The sequence below is a fragment of the Halichoerus grypus genome, chromosome 10 (genome assembly GCF_964656455.1).
Source record: "Halichoerus grypus chromosome 10, mHalGry1.hap1.1, whole genome shotgun sequence".
Taxonomy (NCBI): Eukaryota; Metazoa; Chordata; class Mammalia; order Carnivora; family Phocidae; genus Halichoerus; species Halichoerus grypus.
Genome location: NC_135721.1, coordinates 30764658 through 30792421, shown reverse-complemented (window position 1 = coordinate 30792421; position 27764 = coordinate 30764658). Strand labels below are relative to the sequence as shown.

Here is a 27764-nt window from a genome sequence, read left to right as displayed (position 1 = left end):
ATAGAAACCCCAAGGGTACTACTTCTGCTTTCTTCCCTAAAGCCTACACCAGAGACAGGTCTCAGCTGCCCTTCCTGCTCTCTTCCCTGGACTGCCACCACCCCCCCCCCTTAGCCTTTTGGGGGGAAAAAAAAAGGTATTTACCTTTCAAGGAGTAAGAGCCTCTAATTCCCTGTTACTGCTTCTATGGGAGGAGAGACAAGTGAGTTTTCCTTTTTCTCCTTCCTCTGAAGACTATATTCCCAGTCCTGCATGGGCAATGGTAATCATCCAGGAATTAAGGTATTAGCTAGCATTCTGCTGTTTAGGAAGGTATGCATAGCTCCTAAACATTATTTCACTTAACCTTCCCAACATCCTGAGAAGTAAGGTTGAGAGCATAGACTTGCATCAGATAGACTTGGGCTCAACTTGCTCACTCACTCAGAGTTCCTTGAGCAAGTTCCTTGTCCTCTCCATACCTGTTTCCTTAGCAATAAAATGGAGTTGTTTAGGGAATTAAATGAGATAATACAAATCCATAGCACAGTGCCCAGCTAGTGAGTGCACATTTGTAATTCTAATTAAACTATGTCTGAGTCAAAAGTTTGTGTTCTTTCTGTACATCACACCAGCTGATAATTCCCATTTCCTTATTCTATTAAATTATTTCAGAAATTTCAGAATTTTCTTTAAAAATTATGACTGGGGGTGCCAGTGTTAAGCGTCTGCCTTTGGCTCAGGTCATGATCCCAGAGTCCTGGGATCGAGCCCCGCATCGGGCTCCCCGCTCCGCAGGAAGCCTGCTTCTCTCTCTCCCGCTCCCCCTGCTTGTGTTCCCTCTCTCGCTATCTCTCTCTCTCTGTCAAATAAATAAATAAAATCTTTTTAAAAAATAAAAATTATGACTGGATGGGGCGCCTAAGCATCCAACCCTTGATTTTAGTTCAAGTCATGATCTCAGGGTTGTGAGTGAGTTTCATGCCGGGCTCTACACTCAGCGTGGAGGCTGCTTGAGATTCTCCTTTCCTCTCCCTCTGTCCCTCCCCCCACTTGTGCTGTCTATCTCTCTCTAAAATAAATAAATAAAATCTTTTTTAAAATAAATAAAAATTATGCCTGGATCGAAACCAGGCCTTTCTAATTTCAAGCACACAGGTTACTAAAGTTCAGAAAGCACTTCTGAGAACTTCTTTCTGAAGGAGGAGGATGGAAGATTTGTGGTCAAGAAACCCGGGTCTGCCAGTAGCTTCTGTCTGGTAGTGGGCAGACCGCTCCCTGTACCAAGAAAAGACCGGGGCTGGTTGATCTCAAGGCTCTCTCCTCAGAAAATTAAATAATGTTTCTGAGCTCAATTTTTAAAACTTTTTCTAGTTAAATAATAATAATAGTCAGTCCTTTTAAGTGTATAATTGATTAGCAAAAACTGCCAAACTATTAAAAGTTTTTAAAAAATTATATTCACTCTCCTTTTTTGTGTTAGCTAATCCTTCTCCTTTTTGAAAAGTCTGCTTTTTGGAATCTTGACATATAAAAATGATTCCTTCTCTGCCCTCCACACCCAACCCCATCCTTTCTTTTCATGTTTGACCAACATAGGGTTTACACTGCCAGAACAACATTGTTTAAAACTGCTTTTGCCCCTCTTCAAACTTCAGCATAATATAGGAAGCTTCCCTTCCTTCATATCACCTGCAGCTATTTTGTTCCAGTTAGACTATTCAGGGCGATGGGCTATTAAGAGGACCTGAGAAGAAAGGCCAGCGGTCTTTGGAGAGTTAGTCTCCCCAAGAATATGCTATTTGTTTTGAAAAGAGCTCAAGCACACAGTATAGCCCAAAGAACTGTATCTGTCACTAGGCCTCAGATAAATTAAAAGGGGACTGGAGACCTTAACCTGAAAGTCTGTGACTAGAATTCAGGGGTTGTTGGTGAAGCCATTAAAATCACATGTATTTTTCAGGGAAGATCCAGAACTTTTGTCCTTTTCTCAAAGGAACCTAAAGGTTAAAAGTCACTGTCGTGAAGATGTTGGTAAAAGCTGTGGTCTCTGTTGATTTCCCTGGATCACTGTTACCTGGACTTCCATCTGATCTGACTCATGACTTGATTGAATCTGGAAGGGCTTTCTAAAGTGTATTTGACTTTGAATTTTGTTTCTAGGATTTAAATTGTCAATAAATGTGTGATGGAGAAAAGAGGGGAAGGAAGAAAGAAAAACGTGGTCAATCTGGGCCTTTCCAGCAGGGTCAGGTGCCTGTTCTTTGAGTCATTGTTCAAGCAAAAAGTGCTCCTCGTAAACATGTATTTTCTGAGAGACTGAAAGAAAACGATTCATTTCGGTGCATAAATGTGAACATCTGTGTCATTAAATCAAGAGACTCACCTAGTTCACAGGCATCATTGTCTTTAATAAGGTATAATTATCCTTCTGATTTTTACCTTTCTTTCAGGGGTTAGCAAATCGGTCATCAAAACAATGTCCATCATGGATTTCGAAAAGGTGAATCTTGAATTAATAGAGGCCTTGTTAGAGTGGATTGTCGATGGAAAGCACTCCTACCCTCCAGGTAACCGCTTCTTGTCTTAGTTTGTTTGTAAGACGGCAAAAGGGAAGATAGCTCACTCACTGAGATAGAGTGGGTGCTGTGGGGGCAGTCTCCCTTCCTGGAACCCTTGCCCCCACCCTTACTTTTTCACCCCCAATTGCATATAAGGTTGCTTATTAGGCTTTTCAGGGGGAAATTTTACCTTTTACTTTTTGAGGTTCACCAACTCCTTTTTGTTCAGCACTCTTTTGTTTCCCACTGAGCAAAAAGATGTTAACAATACAAAGTCCAAAAGGAAGAAAGCTGAAAATAAGGCTTGGGTGATCCACATAGTAAACACTCAGCCCCGGGCTAAATGGGAGTCTGGTAATGAGTGTTTGAATCCCATGAAGACTCTGTACATGGAGGTCACAGGGCAGGAGGGTTAAAAGAACCGGCTTTGGCGTCTGATAAACTTCTAGCTCTGCTACTCAGGAACGTGTAGTCTTGGATAAAGTCCTTATCCTTGCTCTGCCTCAGTTTCCTTGTTTGTGAAATGAAGACAATCATAATTCCTCTGACATATAGCTATTTTTAGGATTAAAAGAAACCATATGTAGGGGGTGCCTGGCTGGCTCAGTCAGTGGAACATGTGACTCTTGATCTCAGGATTATGAGTTTGAGCCCCGTGTTGGGTGTAGAGATTACTTAAAAATAAAATCTTTTTTAAAAAGTAAGAAAGACATCAAAAACTAATGATGTATGGTGATTAACATAACATAATAATAAAAAAAATTAAAAAGTGAGAAAGAAACCATATGTAAAGCACTTAGCATAGTGCCTGGCATATGGTATCTACTATCCCTAATAATGGTAACATTATAATTATAACATACATCATCGTTATTATTGCTGAGATCACTGTTACTCCTGCTACTACTTTCCCCTTGCTGGCTGTCTTCCCATCCCAGTGGCCTTCTTAACCTCACTTGCAGTCCTTGATCCCCCAAGTCTTCTCATTACTGAATCCTTCCCATCACTCAGGTTTCTGTCAAATATCTTCTCTTCAGAGAAGTCTTCTCTGACCACCATATCTGTTTTCTCACCACCTACCCCTTACTCTAGCATGATATCCAAAAGTGATTTTCATTTTCAATATAGCACTTCACAATATCCAGAATTATAGTTCTGCTTACTGACAGTTTCCTTCAATAGAATGCAAACTCCTTAAGAATAAGGATTTATCGTGCACCAGTGTGTTCCTCAGACCCTAGGACGGCACCTGGAATATTTAGGTACAGAGTAAATATTTGTCACATGAATAGATGCAGCCATTGTTGGGTGATCGTAAGTTGATCAAACAGTTCCATCCTGTGCTCACTACGCAGTGCTTTAGAGAAGTGGGAATGGCTGCCGTCCTCTGCATAGATGTAATCATCACGTGGTATTTTCTATAGAGCCGTATGAGCCGCATGAAAGGATTGAAGTTTGTTATGTCTCGGCAAGTAGTCAGTGTCGGCTAATGCATTATCACTGGGCTGAATGTCTTGTTTCATCCCAAAGGAAAAGATGATTGTTGAAAAACATCAGGCATGGCAGACAAAAAGAACTGTTAGAAAATTACGTGAATTCAGGGGCGCCTGGGTGGCTCAGTCGTTAAGCGTCTGCCTTCGGCTCAGGTCATGATCCCAGGGTCCTGGGATCGAGCCCTGCATCGGGCTCCCCGCTCAGCGGGGAGCCTGCTTCTCCCTCTCCCACTCCCCCTGCTTGTGTTCCCTCTCTCGCTGTGTCTCTGTCAAATAAATAAATCTTTAAAAAAAAAAAATAGACAAAAAAATTTTTCCCATCCATATGTTTATCACTCTTTTTTTTTTTTAAACATTTGATTTATTTATGGGGTGCCTGGGTGGCACAGTCAGTTAAACAACTGACTCTTCGTTTTGGCTCAGGTCGTGATGTCAGGGTTGTGACATGGAGCATCTCCAGTAAATAAATAAAATCTTAAAAAAAAAAAGATTTATTTATTTATTTTAAAGAGAGAGCATGGGGAAGATGGGGGTTGGACAGAGGGAGAGGGAGAGAGAAACTTAAGCAGACTCCCCGCTGAGCACGGAGCCTATTGAGGGGCTCGAGATCACAACCCTGAGATCATGACCTGAGCCAATTTTACCACTCTTAAATTTTGTGGTATTTTAGTAGAGAGGAACATGGAACGTGTAATGGAAAGAGCATGGGTTTGGTGCCCGAAACCTTAGGTTTGTGTCAGGCCCCACTCTTAACTAACACTGTCGCCTGGCCAAGTTACTGAGTCACTTTGAAAGTACTAATAACCTTAATGGGTGGTTGTGAGGATCAAATGAGATAGTGTATGTAAACATGCTTTGTATACTATGAAGTGTTGAAACTAACCCTCAAAGATATCTTTTGCCTCCTTCAGGGTTCCATTTTTGTAATAATTTAGTTTCCTTATTTACTTCGTTGGGAGAATAACTGTGATAAATAATAGGTCCTGTGTTCCTTGTGGGCAGATCTTCGGTTTATATTTCACTGTACCTAGCACAGAGCTGACATAGGCACCCAATAAATATTTGTGGGATTAAAGGAGGGGCTAGTGAAGATAGTGTCAGTTTCCTCTCGGGATAAAGCACAAAAGAAGGTGACTTGCTGAGTGCCCACTCTTGCCACAGAAATATTCTATTTTTAGTTATCACTGTTTATTTTCTTTAATGTAAAATTTAAAAGCCCATAAACTGTTAATATGTCATGGTTAGTTAATGTGCTGCCTCTCCACCATATATCTGAATTTAGATTTTCAGGTTGGCCAGCCAATTGTATTTTCTTTTTCTCATTTCTAGTGAAATGTTTATGGATTTTATTTACTAATAGAAGAGTCTTCCTGTCTTACAAGATTAGCAGGATAACTCCTCCTAGAAAAACAATGTCAGTGCCCAGTGCACAGTAGAAGTATGTTTAAAGAGCTTTGGTAATGATTCTTGTATAACTTAAGGTATTATATTTTTCTACACTTCAGTTTTTCCTCTTGTGGAAAGATAATAATACCCCATTCATTTTGGAGTTAAGTCAGAAAATGTATGAAAAACACTGCTATCCATTTAAGTCCCTGGGGACTTTACAAAGAAAATTGGCAGTGGGAAAAAATCTCAGATTATTACATTTTTAAAAATTTAAAATAGCTCTATAGTCCATATTAGTTTTTCCTTTTTTGCATCTATCACATTGATTCTTTTTATGTACCCAGGTGCTATACTTGTATTTTTACCGGGACTAGCAGAAATCAAAATGCTATATGAACAGCTACAATCTAATTCTCTTTTCAACAACAGACGCAGTCATCGGTAAGTTAATTGCTTTCCATATCCTTAACTAACCAGATGACTAACCAGAATGGTCTCTGACAGCCATCACCCTCTTTAGACCCTGGTTTCACTCCTCAAGAATATGTTTGTGCATGCCAGCTGGAAGGAGACAGACCTATTTGTTCCAGGGAAGCAATCATTCCCATTCCATTAAATAAAAATATTTCTCTTCACTTAGCATAGTGACTCAGCAAAATTGCCTGTGATTTCAGTTGCCACGTAGGGGGCATGGGAGAAGCCAGTGTGAGTAAAACAAAGAAATGCTGCCATTTGGGGCGCCTGGGTGGCTCAGTCGGTTAGGCGGCTGCCTTCGGCTCAGGTCATGATCCCAGGGTCCTGGGATCGAGCCCCGCGTCGGGCTCCCTGCTCAGTGAAGGGTCTGTTTCTCCCTCTCCCTCTGCCTGCCTCTCTGCCTATGTGTTCTCTGTCTCTCTGTCAAATAAATAAATAAAATCTTTAAAAAAAAAAAAAGAAAAGAAATGCTGCCATTTGAGAAAAAAGTAATTTGTTACAGTTTCTTTTCCAGTAGCAAGATGTGTGTTTTCATACCCAAGGGGACAAGTCCTGAAGGGTTGAACGCTCCCTAGAAATACAAGAACGAAGCATCTGAGCATACATCACTGCCTCTTATTCTCTGGATTTAAAGACAGAGGAAAAACGATTCTCTACTGTTAGTGTGCTCTAGGCTTGTTACTTGTAGAATAGCAACTATAGTCCTTCTTGATCATTTACTACTGAGTTACCCTCCAGTTTTTCCCAAGGTGGTGCGAGGTTTCTAGTTCATAGAACTGAGTGCCTGTTTTGTAAGGCTTGGAAGGAACCTTCCCATTTAGAAGGGCAGATTGTAGAGAAGCTGCTGATACTTGGAGTCCTGTTGCTGATTTTAATAGAAATTCACCCACCATGAATCCAATTTCAGCCTTTAGTGCTAGGACACTAAATGTGCTTCTCTTTCCTTTCAGATGTGTGGTTCACCCACTTCATTCGTCTTTATCCAGTGAAGAGCAGCAGGCGGTGTTTGTAAAACCCCCTGTGGGTGTAACAAAGATTATAATTTCCACCAACATTGCTGAGACATCCATAACCATCGACGATGTTGTCTATGTCATTGATTCTGGGAAAATGAAAGAGAAGAGGTATTCTCCTTTGGCACAGTAGAGGAGGGTTAAAGATGCCTCAGTGAGAGTGACATGTCAATGACGATGCTCTCGAGCGACACGGATTGCCGTTTGAAAAATGTTTTAGGAAAACTACGTGGGTATATATGAGTGATTCTGTACCGGGGCCCTAGTCTCAAAGTCAAACGGTGGTGGAAAGTTTTCAGGTTTTACCTTGGAAGTAATTATTTTTCCTCTCTTTTTTCCATACGCTTTACATGTGCTTGAGTGAAAAAGAGGTGATCTAGGTGGTGATGGATGTGTTCATTAGTTTGATTGCGGTAACCATTTCACAGTGTACGCATATATCAAAACATCACATTGTACACCTTAAGTATATAGTTTTTATTTGTCAAATAAATACAAAAAAAGAAAAAGAAAAAAAGAAAAGGTCGCATAAAGGAACTGTATGTAGTTCACCAACATTTGATGCCACTGAAATTCACGCTGTGTGCTCCCACCACAGACTGAACTACCCGAGAACACACAGGACACTTGTCCTTCAGTGGAAGTAAGGTCGTGCATCTGTTCTGTCCATGCTAAGCAGGGTCTTAGCCATGTTTTTATAAAATAATTCCTTTTTCCATTTTCTTTTTCTCTGTAGATACGACGCCAGCAAAGGGATGGAGAGCCTAGAGGATACTTTTGTCTCTCAAGCCAACGCTCTGCAGAGAAAGGGTCGAGCGGGCCGGGTTGCCTCTGGGGTCTGCTTCCACTTATTCACCAGCCATCACTTCAATCACCAGCTGTTAAAGCAGCAGCTGCCAGAGATCCAAAGAGTGCCGTTGGAACAGCTGTGTCTGAGGTACACCTTGATCTTTGTGTTCTGGCTTCCGGAAGGTCTACATGTTTCTCACCCGAAGTCCCGTGGGTTCTTCTTCTTAGTAGGAGACATTTTGCTGAGAGTGGACATGGATGAATTCACTCATTTGCAAAGGAAGAGCTCTTCAGTGTTGCCTTTACCATTCGTTTTAACTTTCTGCACATGAAGATCTCTTACATTGCAAAGAATGGCCCTAAAATAGAGCTTAAGAATACATTTGTAACTCAGGAAAGTAATCTAACTTATCAAGAAATTTCTCCTACACCAATTGTGTGTAATATTGGCAACACCATATTAAATCATAAAAGGCAAAAAGATCTACAGCCTCATTATCAGAGCAAAGTGAACAAAAACAACTTGAGAAACACCCTTATTTACCTGATGAACAAAAAAGAACAAATTTCATAAAATAGGATTTAATGAATGAATGACTGAACTCAATGTTATTGAAGCTGGGCAACCTTTGGTTCAACGTTTCTGAAAATGTGGTTGGCATTAGTAAGAACCCATGCCCTCTGACCCAGTCACTGCTTTGAGGGAGTATGCCCATAAAATAATAACCCAAAGCAAAAAGTCACTAGTACAAAGAAGTTATAGCTCTCCTTTTATCCAGCAGGTATATTTTGAAAGCCTTCCATTTGCCAGGGGTTGAGGTAAGCACTAGAGATAGGATACAAGACTCAGGCCCTGCTTTTAAGTGTCCACAGTCAGGTCTTAAGAAGTTGGGCAAGCAGTTGCTTTGAACTAAGGTAGTAACAGTGCAAATGAAGAGGAGCGGAGAGATCTGAGAAAGTTTTGGAAGTTGAATGACCCATGAGGGAGGATGAGAGAGGGGAAAATGTAATTACATGGTACATACGATTTAAAAACAGTTCAGGGGCACCTGGGTGGCTTAGTCAGTTGGGTGTCCAACTCTTGATTTCGGCTCAGGTCATGATCTCGGGGTGGGAAGATCGAGCCCCACTTTGGGCTCTATGCTCAGCTCAGAGTCTGCTTAAGATTCTCTCTCTCCCTCTTCTGCTGCCCCTCCCCCCCCAAAAGAAAAAGAAAATGTATTTAGCATTGTCTGGCTTATGAAAGCGTATGTCTGGGAAATTACCAACTATTTTCATTCAAGAAAGAAGCTTACTCCTCTGTGTCATCTCTCCAGAAATAAAATGGACAAATTACTATTTTGTTTTCTTTTTGTAGAATTAAAATTTTAGAGATGTTTAGCACTCACAATCTCCAGTCTGTATTCTCTCGGCTCATTGAGCCGCCACACACTGACTCTCTCCGTGCCTCAAAAATACGATTACGAGACTTAGGAGCGTTAACTCCAGATGAAAAGCTGACCCCCCTAGGGTATCACTTGGCCTCTCTGCCCGTGGATGTGAGAATCGGCAAACTGATGCTGTTTGGGTCTATCTTCCGCTGTCTGGATCCTGCCCTCACCATTGCTGCCAGTTTGGCTTTTAAGTCTCCTTTTGTAAGTAAACAACATTCATCTAAACTGGAGTCCAGAGGTCTCTGAGGGGACCATGGGGGGATTCAGGGTTATGTGAGCCTGCCCACACATTTTCTTATGAGGATGATAGATGGGAAGTCTTAGGTCGCAATGTCTATAACTTTTGTCTGATCCTCAAAGAAATCCATGCCTCAAATAAAGATTAAGAACTGAAGATCCAACTTATTGAAATAACCTAAATGTGCTTTTTATTGTATCTGCTCCACCATGCTCATTAAAGAAAAATCAGAAAATGCAAGCAAACAAAAGCGCCCCAGCATGATTTTAACAGGCAGTAAATACATTGGACCACTTTTTTTTAACAGCTTTATTGAAATATAATTCGCCCATTTAAATTGTACATTCAGTAATTTTATGTGGTCCTCATCATGGTCAGTTTTAGAACATTTCTATGACCTCATTAAGAAACCCCTTAGCAGTCACTCCCCTTCCCCCCTCTAATTCCTCATCCACCACAGCCCTAGGCAACCACCAGTTTGCTTTCTGTCTTCATAGATTTACCTCTTCCAGACATTTCACATTAATGAAATAATATAATATATGGTCTTTTGTGACTGGCTTCTTCACTTAGCATAATGCTTTTAAGGTGCATCTATGTTACAGCATAGTAACAGGTAACATATGCACTAAAACATAGTAACAGATCAGTACTCTGTTCCTTTGCCAAATAATATCCTTTGTGTGGACGTACCACATTTTGTTTATCCGTTCAGCACTGGATGGACATTTGGGATTGTTTCCACCTTTGCTGGTAAACATTCATGTACAAGTTTTTATGTAGACATATGTTTTCATTTGTCTTGGGTATATACCTAGGAGTAAAATTACTGGATCAAATAGTAACTCTATATTTAACTTTCTGAGGAACTTCCAGTTCTTTTTCCAGAGTAGCTGCACATTACATTCTGCCAACCTTTTATCAGGGTTGCAATTTCTCCCCATCTTCACCAACACTTGTTATTATCTGACTTTTTTATTATAATCATCCTAGGGGGTGTGAATTTGTAGTTTCGACTTGTGTTTCTCTGATGGCTAATGATAGTAAACACCTTTTCATTTGCTTATTTCCCATTTGTATATCTTCTTTCAAGAAATGTCTATTCAGATCCTTTGCCCATTTTTTAATTGGGTTATTCATCTTTTAATATTGATTTGTAAGAGTTTTTATATATTCTGGATACAGGTCCCTTATGAGAAATATGATCTGCAAATATTTTCTCCCATTCTCTGGGTTACCTTTTTCACTTTCTTGATATGTCCTTTGAAACACTAAAGTTTTTAATTTTGATGAAGTCCAGTTTATCCAGTTTTTGTTCCTTGAGCTTCCATTGTCATAGTTAAGAATCCTAAAAACAAAAAAAAAGACCCCATTGCCAAAATGGCTGAAGGGGAGTGGAAGATACAGGCTTCCAGTTATAGAATGAATAACTCATGGGAATAAAAGGCACAGCATAAAGAATATAGTCAGCAATATTGTAATAGTGTTGTATGATGACAGATGGTAGCTACCCTTGTGAGCATAGCATAATGTATCAATTACTGACTTGTCAAATCGCTATGTTGTATACCTGAAACTAATGTAACATTGTGTGTCAACTACACTCAAAAAAAATCCATTGCCGGATCCAAAGTTAATGAAGCTTTATTCCATTTATCTCTATGTTTTTTCTAAGTTTTATAGTTTTATTTTTATTTATTTTTTAGTGGGGGTGGGGTAAGGGGCAGAGGGAGAGGGAGTATCTTAAGCAGACTCCACGCTCAGCCTGGAGCCCGACGTGGGGCTCGATCTCACAACCCTGAGATCATGACCTGAGCCGAAATCAAGAGTCAGACACCCAACCACCTGAGCCACCCAGGCGCCCCATAAGAGTTTTATAGTTTTTGCTCTTACATTAAGGTCTTTGGTCTATTTTGAATTAATTTTTATAAATGGCATGAGGTAAGAGTCCAACTTCATTCTTTTGCATATGACTATTCAGTTGTCCCAGTACTATTTGTTGAAAAGACTGTTCTTTCACCATTGAATGGTCTTGGCATTCTTGTCAAAAATCATGGGGCCCCTGGCTGGCTCAGTCCGTGGAGCATGCAACTCTTGATCTCAGGGTTGTAAGTTCGAACCCCACATTGGGTATAGAGATTATTTAAAAATAAAATCTTGAAGGAAAAAAAAGAAAGAAACCTCAGGTAAAATGTGTCCTTCAAACCTGGTTTTCCTCATTTAGGTATCTCCCTGGGATAAAAAAGAGGAAGCTAACCAGAAAAAGCTAGAATTTGCATTTGCAAACAGCGACTATCTGGCTCTTCTACGAGCATATAAGGTAAGTATATAACTTAATAGCTGAGGTATATATATATATATATATTTTTAAAGATTTTTATTTATTCATTTGACAGAGAGAGACACAGCGAGAGAGGGAACACAAGCAGGGGGAGGGGGAGAGGGAGAAGCAGGCCTCCCACAGAGCAAGGAGCCTGATGCGGGGCTCGATCCCAGGACCCTGGGATCATGACCTGAGCCGAAGGCAGACGCTTAACGACTGAGCCACCCAGGCGCCCCAATAGCTGAGGTATATTAACGGAATTGGCACTAAAGAGTAAGTTCACTTTTATTTTCTCCAAAATTTAGGGATGGCAGCTAAGTACGAAAGAAGGAATGCGTGCAAGTTACAATTACTGCAGACAGAACTTCTTGTCTGGAAGAGTTCTTCAGGTGAGTTGTTTCTGTGGCAGTTTGTTTTCATTCATTTTTCTATTGTAGCCACACACCAGAGGGTGTTGCAACTTTGTCTCCCTTGTCCTGCCTCACATTAAAAGTATCATTTCTGAAATATGCTTGGCTTTATCCGCTGTGTAAAACACACTCCTGTTTTACATCCTCTGACATGAGGCCTTCTGCACTGAACCTTTCAACTGACCCACTTTTCCTCTTTTCAATGAATCTGTGTTTACTTATGTGGAGGATAGGAGAATACGACACTGTGAAGATTACTGCTTACCGGAAGTCAGTTTTTTCAGGAATTCTACCAGGCGTTCTTAACCTGGATCCATAAACCCCTGAAATTATATGCAAAATCAGATGCTTATACATATGTGCTTTATTGTGGAGAGAGGGACCATAGCTTTCATCATATTCTCAGAGCAGTCTGTGACCATCGCCAAGCTCCTTACCTTCTCCACAAAAGCAGAGAATGAGTCCTGAACCAGGTTTTGTTCATTTTCCTTATGTCCATCAGAGGCTGAGATGTGTCAATAATGAGTGTACAAGAAAGAGAAGGTTTCTTATCTTCTGGGCCATAGTGGAGAGGGCTCTGTCCTCCGTTGGGACAGTGTTGTTGGCACCTTTCCACGGTGGTAGGAGAAGCCAGAGTAATGGCGGTACACAGCTTTGTAAAGCATCTGTTTTACTCAGAGATTTTCAGGCTGGGGAAAGGGAAGGACTTTGCTTTCCTATTAAAAGATGTCCTAGAATAGAACACAAAATTAATGTCCTTAGTGCTTACCCCTACCTGACATTTATTTATTTATCTCTCTATCCCACAAGCTCCCTCAGAGCTGAGACGTTACCGTGTTGTTCGACAGTGTATCCCCAGTGCCAGGAACGGTGCTTAGCACACAGCTGACGCTCAGTAAAGATTCACTGAAGAAACACAGAAGTGAATGAATTGGTTATTTAAAATGAGGGGCGCCTGGGTGGCTCAGTCGGTTAAGCGTCTGCCTTCGGCTCAGGTCATGATCCCGGGGTCCTGGGATCAAGCCCCGCATCGGGCTCCCTGCTCCTCGGGAAGCCTGCTTCTCCCTCTCCCACTCCCCCTGCTTGTGTTCCCTCTCTCGCTGTGTCTCTCTCTGTCAAATAAATAAATAAAATCTTTTAAAAATAAATAAATAAAAAATAAAACGAAGTAAGAGACTTCAGAAGCATCCCACTATTGGCCTTCATTCTCCTCTGCCGTGAGGTGTACTACAGCGAGGCATCGTGAGAGGACACGGGCTCAAGCTTTGTTCTAAGGACACCAAAAGCAGTAATTTTCAATCTTGGCTGCACATTAGATTCACCTGAGGAGGCTTAACAAAATAAATGAATAAAAATGCCCAGGTTCCACCCCAGGCCAGTTACATCTGTTTATTGTCGTTGGGTGCACCCAGGGATTCTAGTATGCAGCCAGGGTTGAGAACCACTGGTCTGAAGGGTATGTTATATGGAAGGTGCAGTTGTAGATATGTCCTCAAGTCATTAATATTTAAGTGTAAAGTGATATTTCTTTCAGATTACATTTCTTATGAATGTTCAGGATGTATGTACATTTTGCCATGATCTGGAAGGTCCATTAGAGTTTCCTCTTCTCACTAAAGATATTAAGATTTATTAAGATATCAGTTAAAACCTTGTCATGATAGAGAAGTCCTAGCTGTATTTTGCCAGGTTATCCATGTGTACGTGAGACATTTCAAGAAAATACTTAAGCTGTCATCAGGAGACAGGGTAGTATTGCTTGGCTCTCAGTTCTTTGACTGTCCTTACCTCCTTCCCTATCATCTGATACACAGCCTCTATTTGAACAGTGGCCAGAAGAGAAGGAGGTCTGTTCTTTTCTTTCTCACACTTGTGCTCAGCTACACAAAGGGGTGTCTAAATCTAAACCACTTAATAAGGTCCTTATTCCTAGGAAAAGATGTGAGCCAGAGAGATCACAAGGTACTAGAAAGTAAGTTCTGAGCTGGGTGTTCTGCATCCATTGAGAGAGAACACTAACCACTCTGGGCTCCAGTGAGGAACTAAGGGGACCAGAGCAGAAATGTAAGTAGGGAAAACTAGACAATGTCACAGCACCTTGAATGGGGGTCCAAAGTAAACTGTATTTTTTGCTGTCCTAAGAATTGCCGGTAAAGTCAGACCTACCCCAATTCCGATGAATGTGTTTTTAAAAACTGTGATTTAGAGTTAAATAAATGATCCTCAGGTTTTCCGAAATTGGTTGAATTTCTGTGTAACTCTTTCACTCTGTCTGCTGGTTTGTCAAAGTAACAAGTGCCCTTCTGGAAATGACCAGACAAGACAATCTTCATACCTGTCTGATGACCCATAGGAGCCTCACTACTATCCACTGAAGTAAAGACTCTGCACTTCTTTGACTTGCTGCTGCCTAGCCTTAAAGAATTTTTTCCATTTCTTTCAGGAAATGGCCAGCCTCAAACGACAATTCACTGAACTGTTATCAGATATAGGCTTTGTAAAGGAGGGACTCAGAGCAAGGGAAATTGAGAAAAGGGCCCAAGGAGGAGATGGTATCTTGGACGCCACAGGAGAAGAGGTAAAGAATGTGTAGTTAGTTCTTTTATTTCTCTTTAATTAGCACATGGGTAGTATATTAACTCACTTAATTTTTTACTTAAGCCCACTGAGAAGTGGGCTTAGTGAAATTCTTGATTTTCTTTCCACAAATAAGTGTCAGGAAACACTCCTAAAAACAGAAGGGTTTTTCTGTTAATTGTTGCTACTATTGTTTTTTTTTTTTAATTTCACACCAGTTCTTTTTTTTTTTTTTTTTTAAGATTTATTTATTTATTTGAGAGAGAGAGAGCACAAGCGGGAGGGGCAGAGGGAGAGGGGAGAGCAACTCAGGGCTTGATCTCACCACCCTGAGATCACGACCTGAGCTGAAACCAAGAGTCGGATGCTTAACCGACTGCTGCACCCAGGCGCCCCCAAACCGGTTCTTGATAAGCTTATGAGAGGTGAAATAGATGTTTCAATAATGTCTTCTTAAATCACACCAGCCTTTTTCCAACCAAGAATAGTTTTTTTTATATGACCAAGGAAGAACGCTTCTTCAAGATGAACCTGATGCTTCTCTGTTCTCAGTGCAGTTAGTACTTTCTGCAGATCATGAGCATCTCATGAGCAAGAATCTCTGTCCACTGATCCTTAGGAACACTGGCTTTGTAACTGCTTTGCAGAGACCCAGAGTTACTGTGGGCTTCTTGGAATGGGTCCTATGTGAATATGGTCTGGTAGACTTATTTTTTACTTAGAAAGAAAGAATTTTTCTAGCAAAAAGATAGAAATTAGGTATTTTAATTTAGTTTTGTTTTGTTTTAAGATAGAAATCCAATGAAATATAATGGTAAATTCCAGGGTACAAACAGAAGTAGCCACATTACTTATAAGATCAATGCTGTCTTTCTCTCATAGGCAAACTCAAATGCTGAGAACCCCAAGCTGATATCAGCAATGCTGTGTGCTGCTCTTTATCCAAATGTAGTGCAGGTAACAAAATGTTTTTCCTAGTTCCTCCCACTTCTTGTTTGATCTGTAGCCAAGGGACATAAGTTAAGACATACACATTAATCATCTTAAAGAGATACATACAAAGACACACAGAGCCTTTTAAACTTTGTATACATTTCCAGTCCTTCAGTTCCCCAAATCTGTTCAGATAACATTGTTCAAGAACACATTTATTGTATAAAATGAGGTGCCTTTTTAATCCTTCTGACATGACATTCTAGAAATTTAAATGGACATAGATGTCACCCTGCCAGCTAACGTGTGCATAACCAGCCTTCTATATTAGATAGACGCTTGATTCTACTACAGTTTCCATTTCGGCCTCTGCTCTGGACTACAGTTAGGTAAGAACAAAATCAAACAAGCCAGGGCTCTGCCACGGGACCACCTGTGGCCAGCCTTCTGGAAAACCCTCCTATATGTGCTGTTGGACTTTTACCTAAGTTTTAATTATCCAGTCTTTGTCAAACTTAGAAAGACTATGAATTTGTCAGAGTGCTAAATTGTTTTTCATTTAACATTTTGTTAAATGCTCGGTTCACATCTGCGGATGAATTTCTGGCACATTTTCTGCTCGGTACTTGCATGCTTTTCAAACCATTTGAAATTTATTTTAAAAAATCATTTAAAGCAAAAGTATGGAGACAGGAAAAAAAACCCAAAAAAACCCCAAGGATTGGGAAGAACAAATAGGCAGAGCATAGACAATTTTTAGAGCAATGAAAAGACTCTGCATGATACCATCGTAATACGTGCATGTCATTATACATTTGCACAAACCCATAGAATATACACCACCAAGAGTGAACCCTAAGGTAAACTATGGGCTTTGGGCGATTACAATGTGACACAAGTTTTTAAAAATTGTAATACTGGTGCTGTCAGAAGCCCCCCACAATGAACCCCCTCACTCTTAGTGGGAGTATAAATTGATACACCCATTCTAGATTTCATTTCTGAGGACTTATTGATTAGGAAATAATTGCATGTATGCATAAAAATACAGCTAGGAGAATGTTCATTCTAGCTCTGTTTATAATTGCAAACAATCTAAGGTACCAATAATAGGGAATTTATTAGTGAAATTATTATAGATCCTCATAACTAGGTATAGCCATTTAGAATTACGTTTTAAGAAAATATTTAATAACATGGAAAGATGTTCTCAATGTATTAAGTTTAAAAAGTAGATTGTAGAAAATGATCCTACATTAGTTTCAATACGTGTATATTTTTATTTATATTATATGTTTATAGTTTTCTTTGTATATATAAACAAATCTAGCACCGAAAACTAAAATATTCATCAAATATAGTGCTAGTTATCTCTTAATCATGTGATTACAGGGTATCTTTATTTTCTTCTTTTTTCCTAATATGTTACTTTCTATAGTAACAGTGTATTATTTTTGCAAAACATATATATGGATAATTCATATGTATGTATATGTGCACATAAACTTTTTCTTTTCAAATGAAACAATGTGTTTATTCATATAATTCTTTCCCTCTTTTGGAAAGAAATACATTGGGAAAAGTTGGATTAGGATTGAAGCAGATTCCTGCTCCACTGTTCCCAGCTGGATCTCTGCAGCTGAGATTCGGTGCAGACCTCCAGTAGCAACGTCTGTCCACCCCCATGTGGCTGGTGTGTGGTATAGTCTCCCAGAGCTGCTGCACCTCATCCACACTTCTTGGTGGTTCAAAAACAGAAAAGGGGGGAAAGTATGCTTATACTGCTTTCAAAAGGAAACGGAAGAAACAGCAAAAGCATTCAGACAAGACTGGTTTTGTGCCAAGGGATGCTTCCTATCATGAAAAAATATATAATATATTCATATATATATAAATATATATATATTCCCCCCCCCCCCAAAATACCTGTTGTTTAGGTGAAAAGCCCAGAAGGGAAATTTCAGAAGACCAGTACCGGAGCTGTCAGAATGCAACCCAAATCAGATGAGTTGAAGTTTGTCACCAAGAATGATGGATATGTGCACATTCACCCTTCCTCAGTGAACTATCAGGTTGGAATGGTGGGGTACACCTATATTTACATATGGCAGGTCTTGCAGGGGGCAGCACAGTCCCTTCAAACCTCCTTCTATCATTCTCTGTCCCCAGCAGCACCACTGACGGGGAAGGTTGAATAAGCATGAACAGACTAGAAATTGGACTGTTTGGGGAAAGACTATTTCCATTTTAAGAAAATTCTACTGGATACCAAAAAAATGCTCAAACCTGCTTTCAGATGTAAAATTGTTTCTCTGCAGTGGTGATTGAAGAAGTCAGGATGTAACTGCATCCCTAAATGCGTGCCTTAAATGACCTGACCTTACTGATGACACTGCCTCGGTGCTCCTTCCTCCCGCAGCTGCCGGGCTCTGCTCCCGCCGCTCCGCTCACCTCCCCACAGGTTACGCATCGCCTCCTTGTCACACCCAGAGAACACGCCCTGGTCCTCCTCAGACTTGACTCTTGTGTAGTATTTGACAGCACTAACCTCCCGTCCTCCTGAAACTATCTTTGATGTGGTTTTGCTCCTGAAATGCCACTTTCTTCTCATTCTCTCTGATCATCCCCCGACACCTCTTTGACTGGTTCCTTTGCTCTGAAAAGTGGTTCTGTCCTTAGTCCTCATTTTCTCCCTACAGGGCACTTACTCTTCCCGAAGCACCAGAGCATGGCACTGTGGTTCTAACGGCCACCTACAAGCGGCCACAGAGCCCCAGATCTCTCTCTGGGCCTGGGCTTCTTCGGAGCTCTCCTGCTGGAGATCATCAGCCGGATGCCTGCCACTCACCTCAGACTCTATCTCCCACTTCCCTCTTCTCTTCCCGTCTTCCGTGTCTTGGTGAACGGCACCCTCCCAACCAGAACCCTGCGCTCACAGAGACCCTGCCGCTCTTCTCCTTACTCCGGTCCATTTGGACCCCAGGTCCAGCAGTTGCCCCTAACGACACTCTCAGATGGGCCTCCTCCCCTTCTCCTCACCATCCCTTTCTCAGTTCAAACCCCGAAAGTGCTGTCACGATCTGACTTCCGGTCCTTCCTCTCCAGCCTTTTACAGTCCTGCTGCCAGAAGTAACTTAGCAAAACACACATTCGGTCACATCATTCCCTGGCTTAGAACTCTTCCTACATGGAGTCTCCTGCAAACGCTCCTGGGATCCTGTGCACCTGGCCCCTCCTATACCATGTCCCCCACCGTTCCCCCCCTACCCCTGGTCCCTCTGTGTGCCATGACATTGGACACACTTCCTCAGAACCTGGAATGATGTTCTCATTCTCAGCAGGCTCCTAGCCTTCGAGCTTCCATGAAGAAGCTCTCCCTCAAAGTTGCTCTTTATTTCTGGTTCCACCATTGTGTGGCGTGCATTTTATCCACTGTTGCGCTTATCACATTGTTTTATGGTTTGTGGTACATCTCCTTTGTGGAATTGTGAAATTCCTAAAGACAGGAATTGTATGGTATACATTTTTGTATTCTCAGTGTCTAGCGTGGTGCCTAGCCGAAAGCAGATGCTCAATAAAACTTCGAGAGGAGATGGAGCAAAAGAGGACAGGAGGACAGAGGAAGAGAATTTGAAGTGTTAGGGCTGGTCAACCCCCTGCAACTACTGAGTAATGTGTCAGCAGAGCATGAAAAGGGTCTCCTTAAGCCCAGAAGAATCTGAGGCCCAGAGGTCATCTGGTCTCTCAGCTGCACACGTACTTAGGAGCTAGAGGACTGAGCTGGCTCTACTCCTCCTCTTCTGAGTTTACCATGACAGTCATGCAATGAATCCAAATTATTCCTGCATCCATTCAGTATCTACTAGCAACTCCTCTGTGCCAGGCACGATTGTGGGCCATGGAGGGCAGTGGGTGAGCTGGACAGACAAGGTCTCTGTCCTCAGGGAGCTTCTGTTCTGCCGAGGAAGACAGGCAAGAAATAAGTAAACAGATCACCTCAGGTTAGTGACAAATGCTATCAAGAAAAAGAAAACCGAGTAAGAGGTTGAGAGTGACAGGAGAGGGGCCATTTTGCCGAGAGAGGTCAGGGAAGAACCATCTGAGGAGAAAACGACTGAGCAGATCCTAAATGCAGTGAAGGGCGAGCCATGGAGATATCTAAGGAGAGAACATTCCGGCAGAGGAAACGAGACGGGAGCACACTGGCGCGCTCCGGGGGCACAGGCCGGCGGCTGGGACAGGCGGGGTGCGCTGTGAGGTGCCCGAGGAGCCGCTGTGCTGGGCCAAGTTGTGGGGGGCCTCAGAGGCCATGGTAAGGGTCTCAGATTTTATCCTCCAAGTCGCTGCAGGCTTTTGTGCATGGGTTTTTAAAAGATCATGGTGGCTGCTGGAGGGGAAGAGACCATGAAGGGGTAAAACAGAAGGCAGGTGAGCGCTTAGGAAGCCGTGACCGTGGTCCGTGCGAGTTGGTGATGCTCTGAGCTGAGGTGGTAGCTGTCACGGCGGGGAGAATATGTCAGTTCGTTATGTATTTAGAAAAGAGAACCGACAGGCCCTAGTGATAATTTCGATGGAGTGAGGGGAAAGAGCAGTCGAGGATGGCTTCTAAATTGGGGACGTGAGCGGCAAGGTAAATGGGAACATCATGTACTGAGCGGGAGGGGAATACCGTAAAGAGGGGGAAATCAAGAATTCCTTTTGAACGAAAGTCCGAGATGCTTATTAGAGATCCAAAGTGAGACGTCAAGAAGGCGACTGCACGTGGAAGCCTGGACTCGGGGGACAGGTACCGGCTGGAGAGAATTTGGGGAGTCGTTCATAGACAGGTGGTACTTCAATCCGTGGAATGGGGGGAGCTCCCCTCCGGCTGCCAGTGTCGTCATCTGAGGTTTTCTGTTCCAGGTCAGACACTTTGACAGCCCCTACCTGGTGTACCACGAAAAGATCAAAACTAGTCGGGTGTTCATCCGAGACTGCAGTATGGTGTCCGTGTACCCACTGGTCTTGTTCGGGGGAGGCCAAGTGAGTGTGCAGCTTCAGAGAGGGGAGTTTGTAGTGTCCTTGGATGATGGTTGGATCCGTTTTGCGGCTGCTTCCCATCAGGTAAGGGCTAGCGGGCCTGTCTGTGAGGCGCAGGCCCTGAGGGGCTTTGATGCTGTGAAGTAGAGGGCATTCCTTCAGGCGCCACAGACAACAGAGCTGAGGAAAAGTGAACTATGGGGGGTGGGGGGGTACCCAGGCTGTGACCCAGGCCTGACAGGAGCGAGGCCCGGGCTGGAGGCTCAGTGAGAGACTGGGCAGTGCACGGGGAGGGGAGCCCAGGATGGGCTGGTGTGAAGGGTTTGGGGCAGAAGCCATGAGTGAGATGTTGGACCTTCCTAATTGTTGTACAAATAACACATGTTCACCAAAGAAAAATCAGAAAATACAGATGAGCAAAAATAAACAAAAATCACCCTGGTTCTACCACTACCATTAAGAAAAAAAAAAAAAAAGGAAATGGGTCTGAATTCTTTTATTCTCAGGTCTCACATATTCACTATTGGAATCTCTGCAGAAACATTTAAGGGGGAGTATATGTTTAGGAAAGAAAAATTCATTTTAACATTTGCATCTGGCAGAAAGGTAGCAAGAAGCAGAAACACCAACTCAAACATTAAAGAGAATTTATCAGCACATTTAACTATAAAGTCTAAAGCAGCATAGTCCAATAAAAATATGTGAGACATATATGTAAGTTCAATTTTTCTAGTAGCCACATGTAAAAAATAGGTGAAATTAATTTTATTTAACCTAATATAGCTAAAAAGTTTTAATTTCAACATGTAATCAGTATAAGAATTTATTGAGATGTATTGTTTTTTTATATTAAATCTTTAAAATCTGGGGTGTATTTTACACTCACAGCACATCTGTTTGAACAGGCCATTAGATTAGCCACGTGTGACAGGTGGCTGCCGTACTGCACGGAACAGGTCAGGAAGGCCAGGCAGGGTTGGTTTAATTCAGCAGCTCAAGGACAACAAAAGCCTGGCTGACCTCATGGTAGCAGCATGGCTGCCGTAGCCCCAGGCCTCCCATTTGTGCGGCAGCGTACTGTCCAGGAGGGGAGACAAGAAACTTCCTCTCCTAAATCAATTTCTATGGCCAAAGGAATGTCATAAACTCTAAGGCCCAGATGATCTGAGCTATTCACTCTGGCAAAGCTCATGGCATGAGCCTGTTTGAGTTGGGTCAGGGTGCAAACCGCATGGTTGCCAAATGATGGGGGAGCGGCAAACCACGTTGGGAGGACAGCTCCAGTGCCCACCACACATCAGCATAAGAAAATGCCATAAAAAAATGTGGAGCTATTTCTTCCCATGATAGCATCAAATGTATCCCAAAGCTACAGATTTTTTTGGTTTAATATCCAGCATTTTTAATTCTCCGTTTTCCTGCTTCTCCCCTTGGAGCAAATTGTAAACGTTGACCAGGCTTTAATATGCAGAACACTACGTAGAAGCCATTCTCCCAGATTTAATCTTTTCTTTAAATGAGATGTGATAGAGGAGCGTTTTTATAATAGACCCCATTGGGGCGCCTGGGTGGCTCAGTCGTTAAGCGTCTGCCTTCGGCTCAGGTCATGATCCCAGAGTCCTGGGATGGAGCCCTGCATCGGGCTCCCTGCTCCTCAGCGGGAAGCCTGCTTCTCCCCTCCCCCACTCCCCCTGTTTGTGTTCCCTCTCTCGCTATGTCTCTCTCTGTCAAATAAATAAATAAAATCTTTAAAAATATATATATATATAATAGACCCTATTTATTATATTGCAGAGCTGATATTGCATAAATGTTCTTATAGCTGCATCAAGAAATTTTAGAAGCCCTTTTAGAATAAATATGTGTTTAGTTTCTCCTCCCCCTTCCCCCCCGCATGGAGTTAAAATTACTACCAGAAATCTAGAATAATGATAATCATCAGTGGGACATTTCCTTTAATAACCTTTCCTCCCCTGTTGACCCAATCACTGCTCACATTGCAACTTTCATTTCAGGTGGCTGAACTAGTAAAGGAACTCCGCTGCGAACTTGACCAGCTTCTCCAGGATAAGATAAAAAACCCAAGCATAGATCTGTGTACATGTCCTCGAGGATCCCGGATCATCAGCATGATTGTGAAACTTGTCACCACACAGTAAAGACCAGTCTTAGGAGAGTGCTTGCTACTCCCCTGCTTCTTGCTCACCTGGGAAATAAGAGCAGCACCTCTACCTCCAACCAGGCTCTGTGCTTGGGCTGCCCTGGTGAAGGAGCCCAGGGCAGGCACTGTGCAGTCAGCTGAGGCCCCACACACACTTAGGGAAGGTTCCCAGACCTTCTGTATTTCGGACAGAACAGGGACACTCCCTGCACAATTTGGAGCGTCCGTGCGAGGCAGTCTAAAAACCAGCTTGCCTGTCTTTTTCTCTGTGACTATCCCGGAATGAATGAAATTCACCTCATCATACAAAAATGAATGTTTAATACGATTCTGTTTTAATCTATGTATTTTTTTCTCTCCTGCTTTTTTACTAGGGTGAGATAGGAGCATGAGGAGAAGTACTGAATGTTTTTTTCTATCATAAAGGCTCATCTGAAAGAAGTTAGAACAGAGAAGGACAAAAAAAAAATCGTGAGCAAGAAAAATTAAAATTTCATTTTAGGCTATTGGCTACAAAGTAAACTTAATCTGTAAGGGATTTTTATTTTTACTCATTAAAGTTCAGCCTAAAAAACAAACTCGAAGAGCTCTTGTTTGTTATTAAAATGCAAGCTGGTTTTATCCTTACCATTCTTATTCTCAAAAGCAGAACAGTCTAGGTGTCTTTGTTTTGTTTTCGGTTTTCCATTTAGGAGTCTCTGCTCTCTCTTAGGAACACACCCAGCTCTAATGGCCACATTTCACATTACCCAGCGGGGAATTTTGATGGTCTTCCCCGAGCGGACTTGGCACAGTCGAGGTAGAAAAGGTTGCCCTGCTAGTGTCAGATTCACAGCCATAAAAATATCTTCCAGGAGGCTGCTTGTTTTCACCCGCCACTTAGGTGAATGGGGAGCTAGCATTTTGAAAAACTGTCAATACATTTACATTTTCTCTGGACATTTATCCATGTGGCCAGGAAACATCCCAAAGAGCTGAGTAGAAAAAATATTCTTATGTTTGTCTGGCACTCAGGTAGAGTCACTGCAGATTTCATGCTATAGATGGAATTCAAACTAATCAGCAGAACCACCTCAGTGAAGGGAGTTCACTTTTCACAGTATTATTTCAGTTACATTTTCAGGAAACCTCCTGGACTGTCCAAAATGGTCATTATCAAGCGTGTTTAGCTTTGGCGCACTTGAAGAGCTTAGACTCTAAATAGTATTTTTAAAATATTTAAAATAATACTATTTAAAAATAGTATTTTAAAAGATTCATGTCATCACTTTAAATAAAAAAACACGTACATGCATAGCACGCACGCACAGTATTCAAGTTCTGACTTGCTACCGAAACAAGGCTCACGTTACACAACTGCTCAGGAGAAATGAAGGAGAAGACCACACTCACCCTCTAAAACATTTTATTGAACCAGTTTTGACCCTCGGTGCTAGAGTGGAACTGATGCTGGCCGCCCTAGCTGGAGCCACCTGCCCAGCTGGACCCGCAGCCTTCCACACGGGTTTGCAGCAGAGATACAGCGGGGAGAAGAGAAACGAGAGAACTTTCCATCCAGAGTGCTGAGAAATCGCTCCCCTCGGGGAGGTTATTCTCAGGCTGGTCACTTGCAGCCACATACAAACGCACAACTCATTCCACAGATGTGCCAGAATGTGGAAAAGATCGGAAAGCCTTGACTGAGGACACTGAATAAGAAAATCCTCCCCGCCAAAACTGAACTTAAGCCCCCTCATTAAAATTACGAAGTAAACGAAACAGGATTACTTCTTCGCAATTGAAGATCAGCATGCTGTAGAGCATTTTAAGGTGAAACCAGATTTCTAAGCCCCAGCAAGATGGTCCGCGTTTAATGTTAATTTTATGGAGAATTCTGTAAATGTTTCTCAAGTATTTGTTTTGCTGGAATCTAGCTGGGAAACAATATTGGTAAAGTACTTGCTAGAAAATTAGTCTGCGTTAGGGTTTTGTAGTCTGTGTCTTTGGGGAGTTCTCAGGAAATGAGAGTAGTAAACATTCTTTCTTGCAGAGGTGGTCGTAGGTTGGCAGAGCATTAGCTTTGTCTTCTTCCTCCTTGAGTTCCGTATCTGAATATTATAATTCAGACTCCCTGACAAGTATTGAACTTTGGTCTTTTATCCTCCCACTCTGTTATTCGAGCAGTTTAACTAATATACCAAAGCACACAGGCTGTGGATCTGTAGGCATATGGTAAATGTTCTTTTTCCTTTCTAGGCGGTGGCTTGAGTATGTCCCTAAGAGGTTATCCTAAAATAAGACCTTGTGAAAGTACTTTGTAAAATTAAAATGTAGCAAATGTAAGCAAATTGGGACCAAGGGTGTGGTTTTCAGAGGCAGCCCAGGCTGGCTTTTTGCAAACTGCACTCTGTTGTGTTTCTCAATGGCTGGGCTGAGCTGGGGAGCTCAGGCGTCACACTTGGAGGGTCCCTTGTGGGTGTCACCTCGTTGCCACAGAAATGAGGATCCCTGGGGGCAGCAGAATTATGCTCACACTGCCATTGTGCTTAAACAAGCCTAGGCAGATGCTGGCTCTTTCCTCCTCAGTCGTGCTAGAATTAAGCGGAATTCCTAGGGCTTGTTTTCTCCCAAATGCAGGGGGAAAGTTGGCTTAAAATATTTAGCCAGTTAATAAACACAGGGTGAGCTACTGTCTTCAGAAGTTAGATCTTGATCGTGAAACTGTGTTAGTCAATACTTGAGTACACACAGTACGGTGCCTCAGGTGGAAACTATAGAAACAGCTAATCCAATGTAGTGTCACAGCAATAGTTTCAGACTGTTCCAGAGTGACCGGCTTCCATGTCTTTTTAAGTCTCACACATGTAAAGCTGTGTAATGACTGTGTAAACCATTAACCACGATGAGTCATTACCAGGAGAGACTTTTTTCTTGCCATTTCTAAGTTATCCACCCCCCCCTCAAAAACCATATATCAAAGAGATTAGTCTTAAATAAGATTTATAGCCAATCACTAATCCTTAGGTGCTTTAAAATCTTAAATGTCTTAATAATTTGCTTTGTCAAAGAGCAGAGAAAGAGTTGTGTTGGAAATCACTCGCCTGATATATGAGCCACCAGGAATGGGTGACATCGATATTTCATAAAGATACAGGAGAGCAGCCCAAACGTGAACTTGTTCCCACAGACGTTTCAGCCTCTGCCCCGTCTTTGCCGAATGGGGGCCATCCCCGAGTCTACTCCTGAGTCAGTTCCAACCCAGCTAACTGAGTAAATAAGCCAGGACACAGTGCCCCAGTGAGAGCTAGGAGGAGGAGGATGGCTTGGAATCCATTTACTGGATTTCTCCACCTGTATTTCAACTTTCTAGGAAAGAAACAAATCGCAACAAAAGATGATTTGTATGAGGGATTTGTTTGAAAAGGCAACTTCCCAGGGGCGCCTGGGTGGCTCAGGTCCAACTCTTGATTTCGGCTCAGGTCGCAATCTCGGCGTGGTGATATCGAGCCCCGTGTCGGGCTCCACGCTGAGCGGGGAGTCGGCTTAAGAGTCTCTCCCTCTGCCCCTCCCCCTGCTCTTGGGCTCTTTCTCGCTCACTCGCTCTCACTCAATAAATAAATAAATTCTTTTTTTTTAAAAAGGCAACTTCCCGTAGATACCAACAATGAAAATCAGCGTTTAGGATGATAACCCTGACATTACAAATACAATATTCCTAAATATGGTATCATAATGTATTTAATAAACATTTTCAACAGAAACATTTCAAACAGTGAAGGTTTTTGTTATCATTATTCCTTATGCAGAAAAATGCAGTTACTGCTACCTCTTCCGACCTAGGTTTTACTGAGAATGGCCTGAAGGAGTTAATTTTCCTTCCAAGTCGAATGAGCTTATTTTTATAAAGGGGAGATTATCCATGGCCGGTTTTCTTCTAAATGATTCAAGACAGGATAACATAGCCAAAAAGACTCATTTACTTCCTGAGAGTCCCCTTTTAATAAGTTTTGCCTCGTTCCATCCTTAAGTTTCAAATGTATTAAAACAAAAGAATGTTAACCGTTCAAGTAAGACTTTATTTGTCCATAGAGGTTGATTAACTACAATACAGGATCTTACCATGTACAAAGACTATAGAGAAGTTTCCTCACAGAACAAAATGTATATTTTGCTTGTTTTAAACCAGTGGTTTTCAACTGGAGGCAATTTTGCCCACCAGGGGACATTTAGCAATATCTGGAGACGTCACAACTGAGTGGGGATTGGGGTGTGCTCCTGGCATCTAGTTGTTAGAAGCCAGAGATGCTGCTAAATATCCCACAATGCATAGGATCCTCCTCGAAAAAAAATTTATCCAGTTCAAAATGTCAGTAGTGCCAAGGTGGAGAAAACCTTTTTAAACAAAATGAGATAGGTGACTACTTAAAAAGTCTAGCTATTAGTTACTAATCAGATATAAATTATGCCCACAGTGGTCTCTGAAACTTATGCCTAAATCAACTCTAATAAACATGTACTGTGTGAATAAGAGCGTATGAGTCCATCATGTTGTTACCAAATGCAGAGTACTTAAGAATGTGAGGAAATTATATGTACAAATGGGAAAAGCCATGTACAGATGGGTAAGGATATATTTACTTTAAAAACATGTTCTAGCATTAAATTTCATTTTTGTAAATACCACTTATTTTGAAAATGTGAAAATAGGTTAAAACATGTGTTTTGAAAATACAATTTGTATGTGACACTAATACTGTTAACATTTTCCACTGCAGAACTCAAGTTCTTAGGCCCACATTAAGATGTCTGAAATACACACACCCTTACTTTATCTTTCTGTTATTTGAACAGAGTCCAACCTAGTAGACTTTGGCCGATATGATATAACACAAGTAGGGTTTTAAGAAGGGGGAAGGGAGTATATAGCTCTATAGGTAGGTAACTGTAAAATGTTGAAATCTAACATGAAACCTAATTAGGAACTATAATTTCT

The 27764-nt window shown here is 41.8% G+C and overlaps 1 protein-coding gene across 6 annotated transcripts in view; it reads left to right on the top strand.

The window, feature by feature from the left end:
- The window catches only part of DHX57 (DExH-box helicase 57), a 58186-nt gene extending 30885 nt beyond the window's left edge, over nucleotides 1–27301 (top strand). For 5 of the 6 annotated variants that reach the window (XM_078056210.1, XM_078056209.1, XM_036066151.2 and 2 more), the window contains 12 exons: nucleotides 2433–2549; nucleotides 5767–5863; nucleotides 6847–7020; nucleotides 7646–7846; nucleotides 9056–9332; nucleotides 11594–11689; nucleotides 11998–12081; nucleotides 14546–14680; nucleotides 15562–15636; nucleotides 17550–17684; nucleotides 20515–20715; nucleotides 22647–27301. In XM_078056210.1, the coding sequence (XP_077912336.1) occupies nucleotides 2433–2549; nucleotides 5767–5863; nucleotides 6847–7020; nucleotides 7646–7846; nucleotides 9056–9332; nucleotides 11594–11689; nucleotides 11998–12081; nucleotides 14546–14680; nucleotides 15562–15636; nucleotides 17550–17684; nucleotides 20515–20715; nucleotides 22647–22790 (1736 nt within the window). In that variant the 3' untranslated portion in view covers nucleotides 22791–27301. The remainder of the gene's footprint in view (nucleotides 1–2432; nucleotides 2550–5766; nucleotides 5864–6846; nucleotides 7021–7645; nucleotides 7847–9055; nucleotides 9333–11593; nucleotides 11690–11997; nucleotides 12082–14545; nucleotides 14681–15561; nucleotides 15637–17549; nucleotides 17685–20514; nucleotides 20716–22646) is intronic. The other variant, XR_013441658.1, reaches the window with a different exon arrangement.
- Nucleotides 27302–27764: the final 463 nt, after the last annotated feature.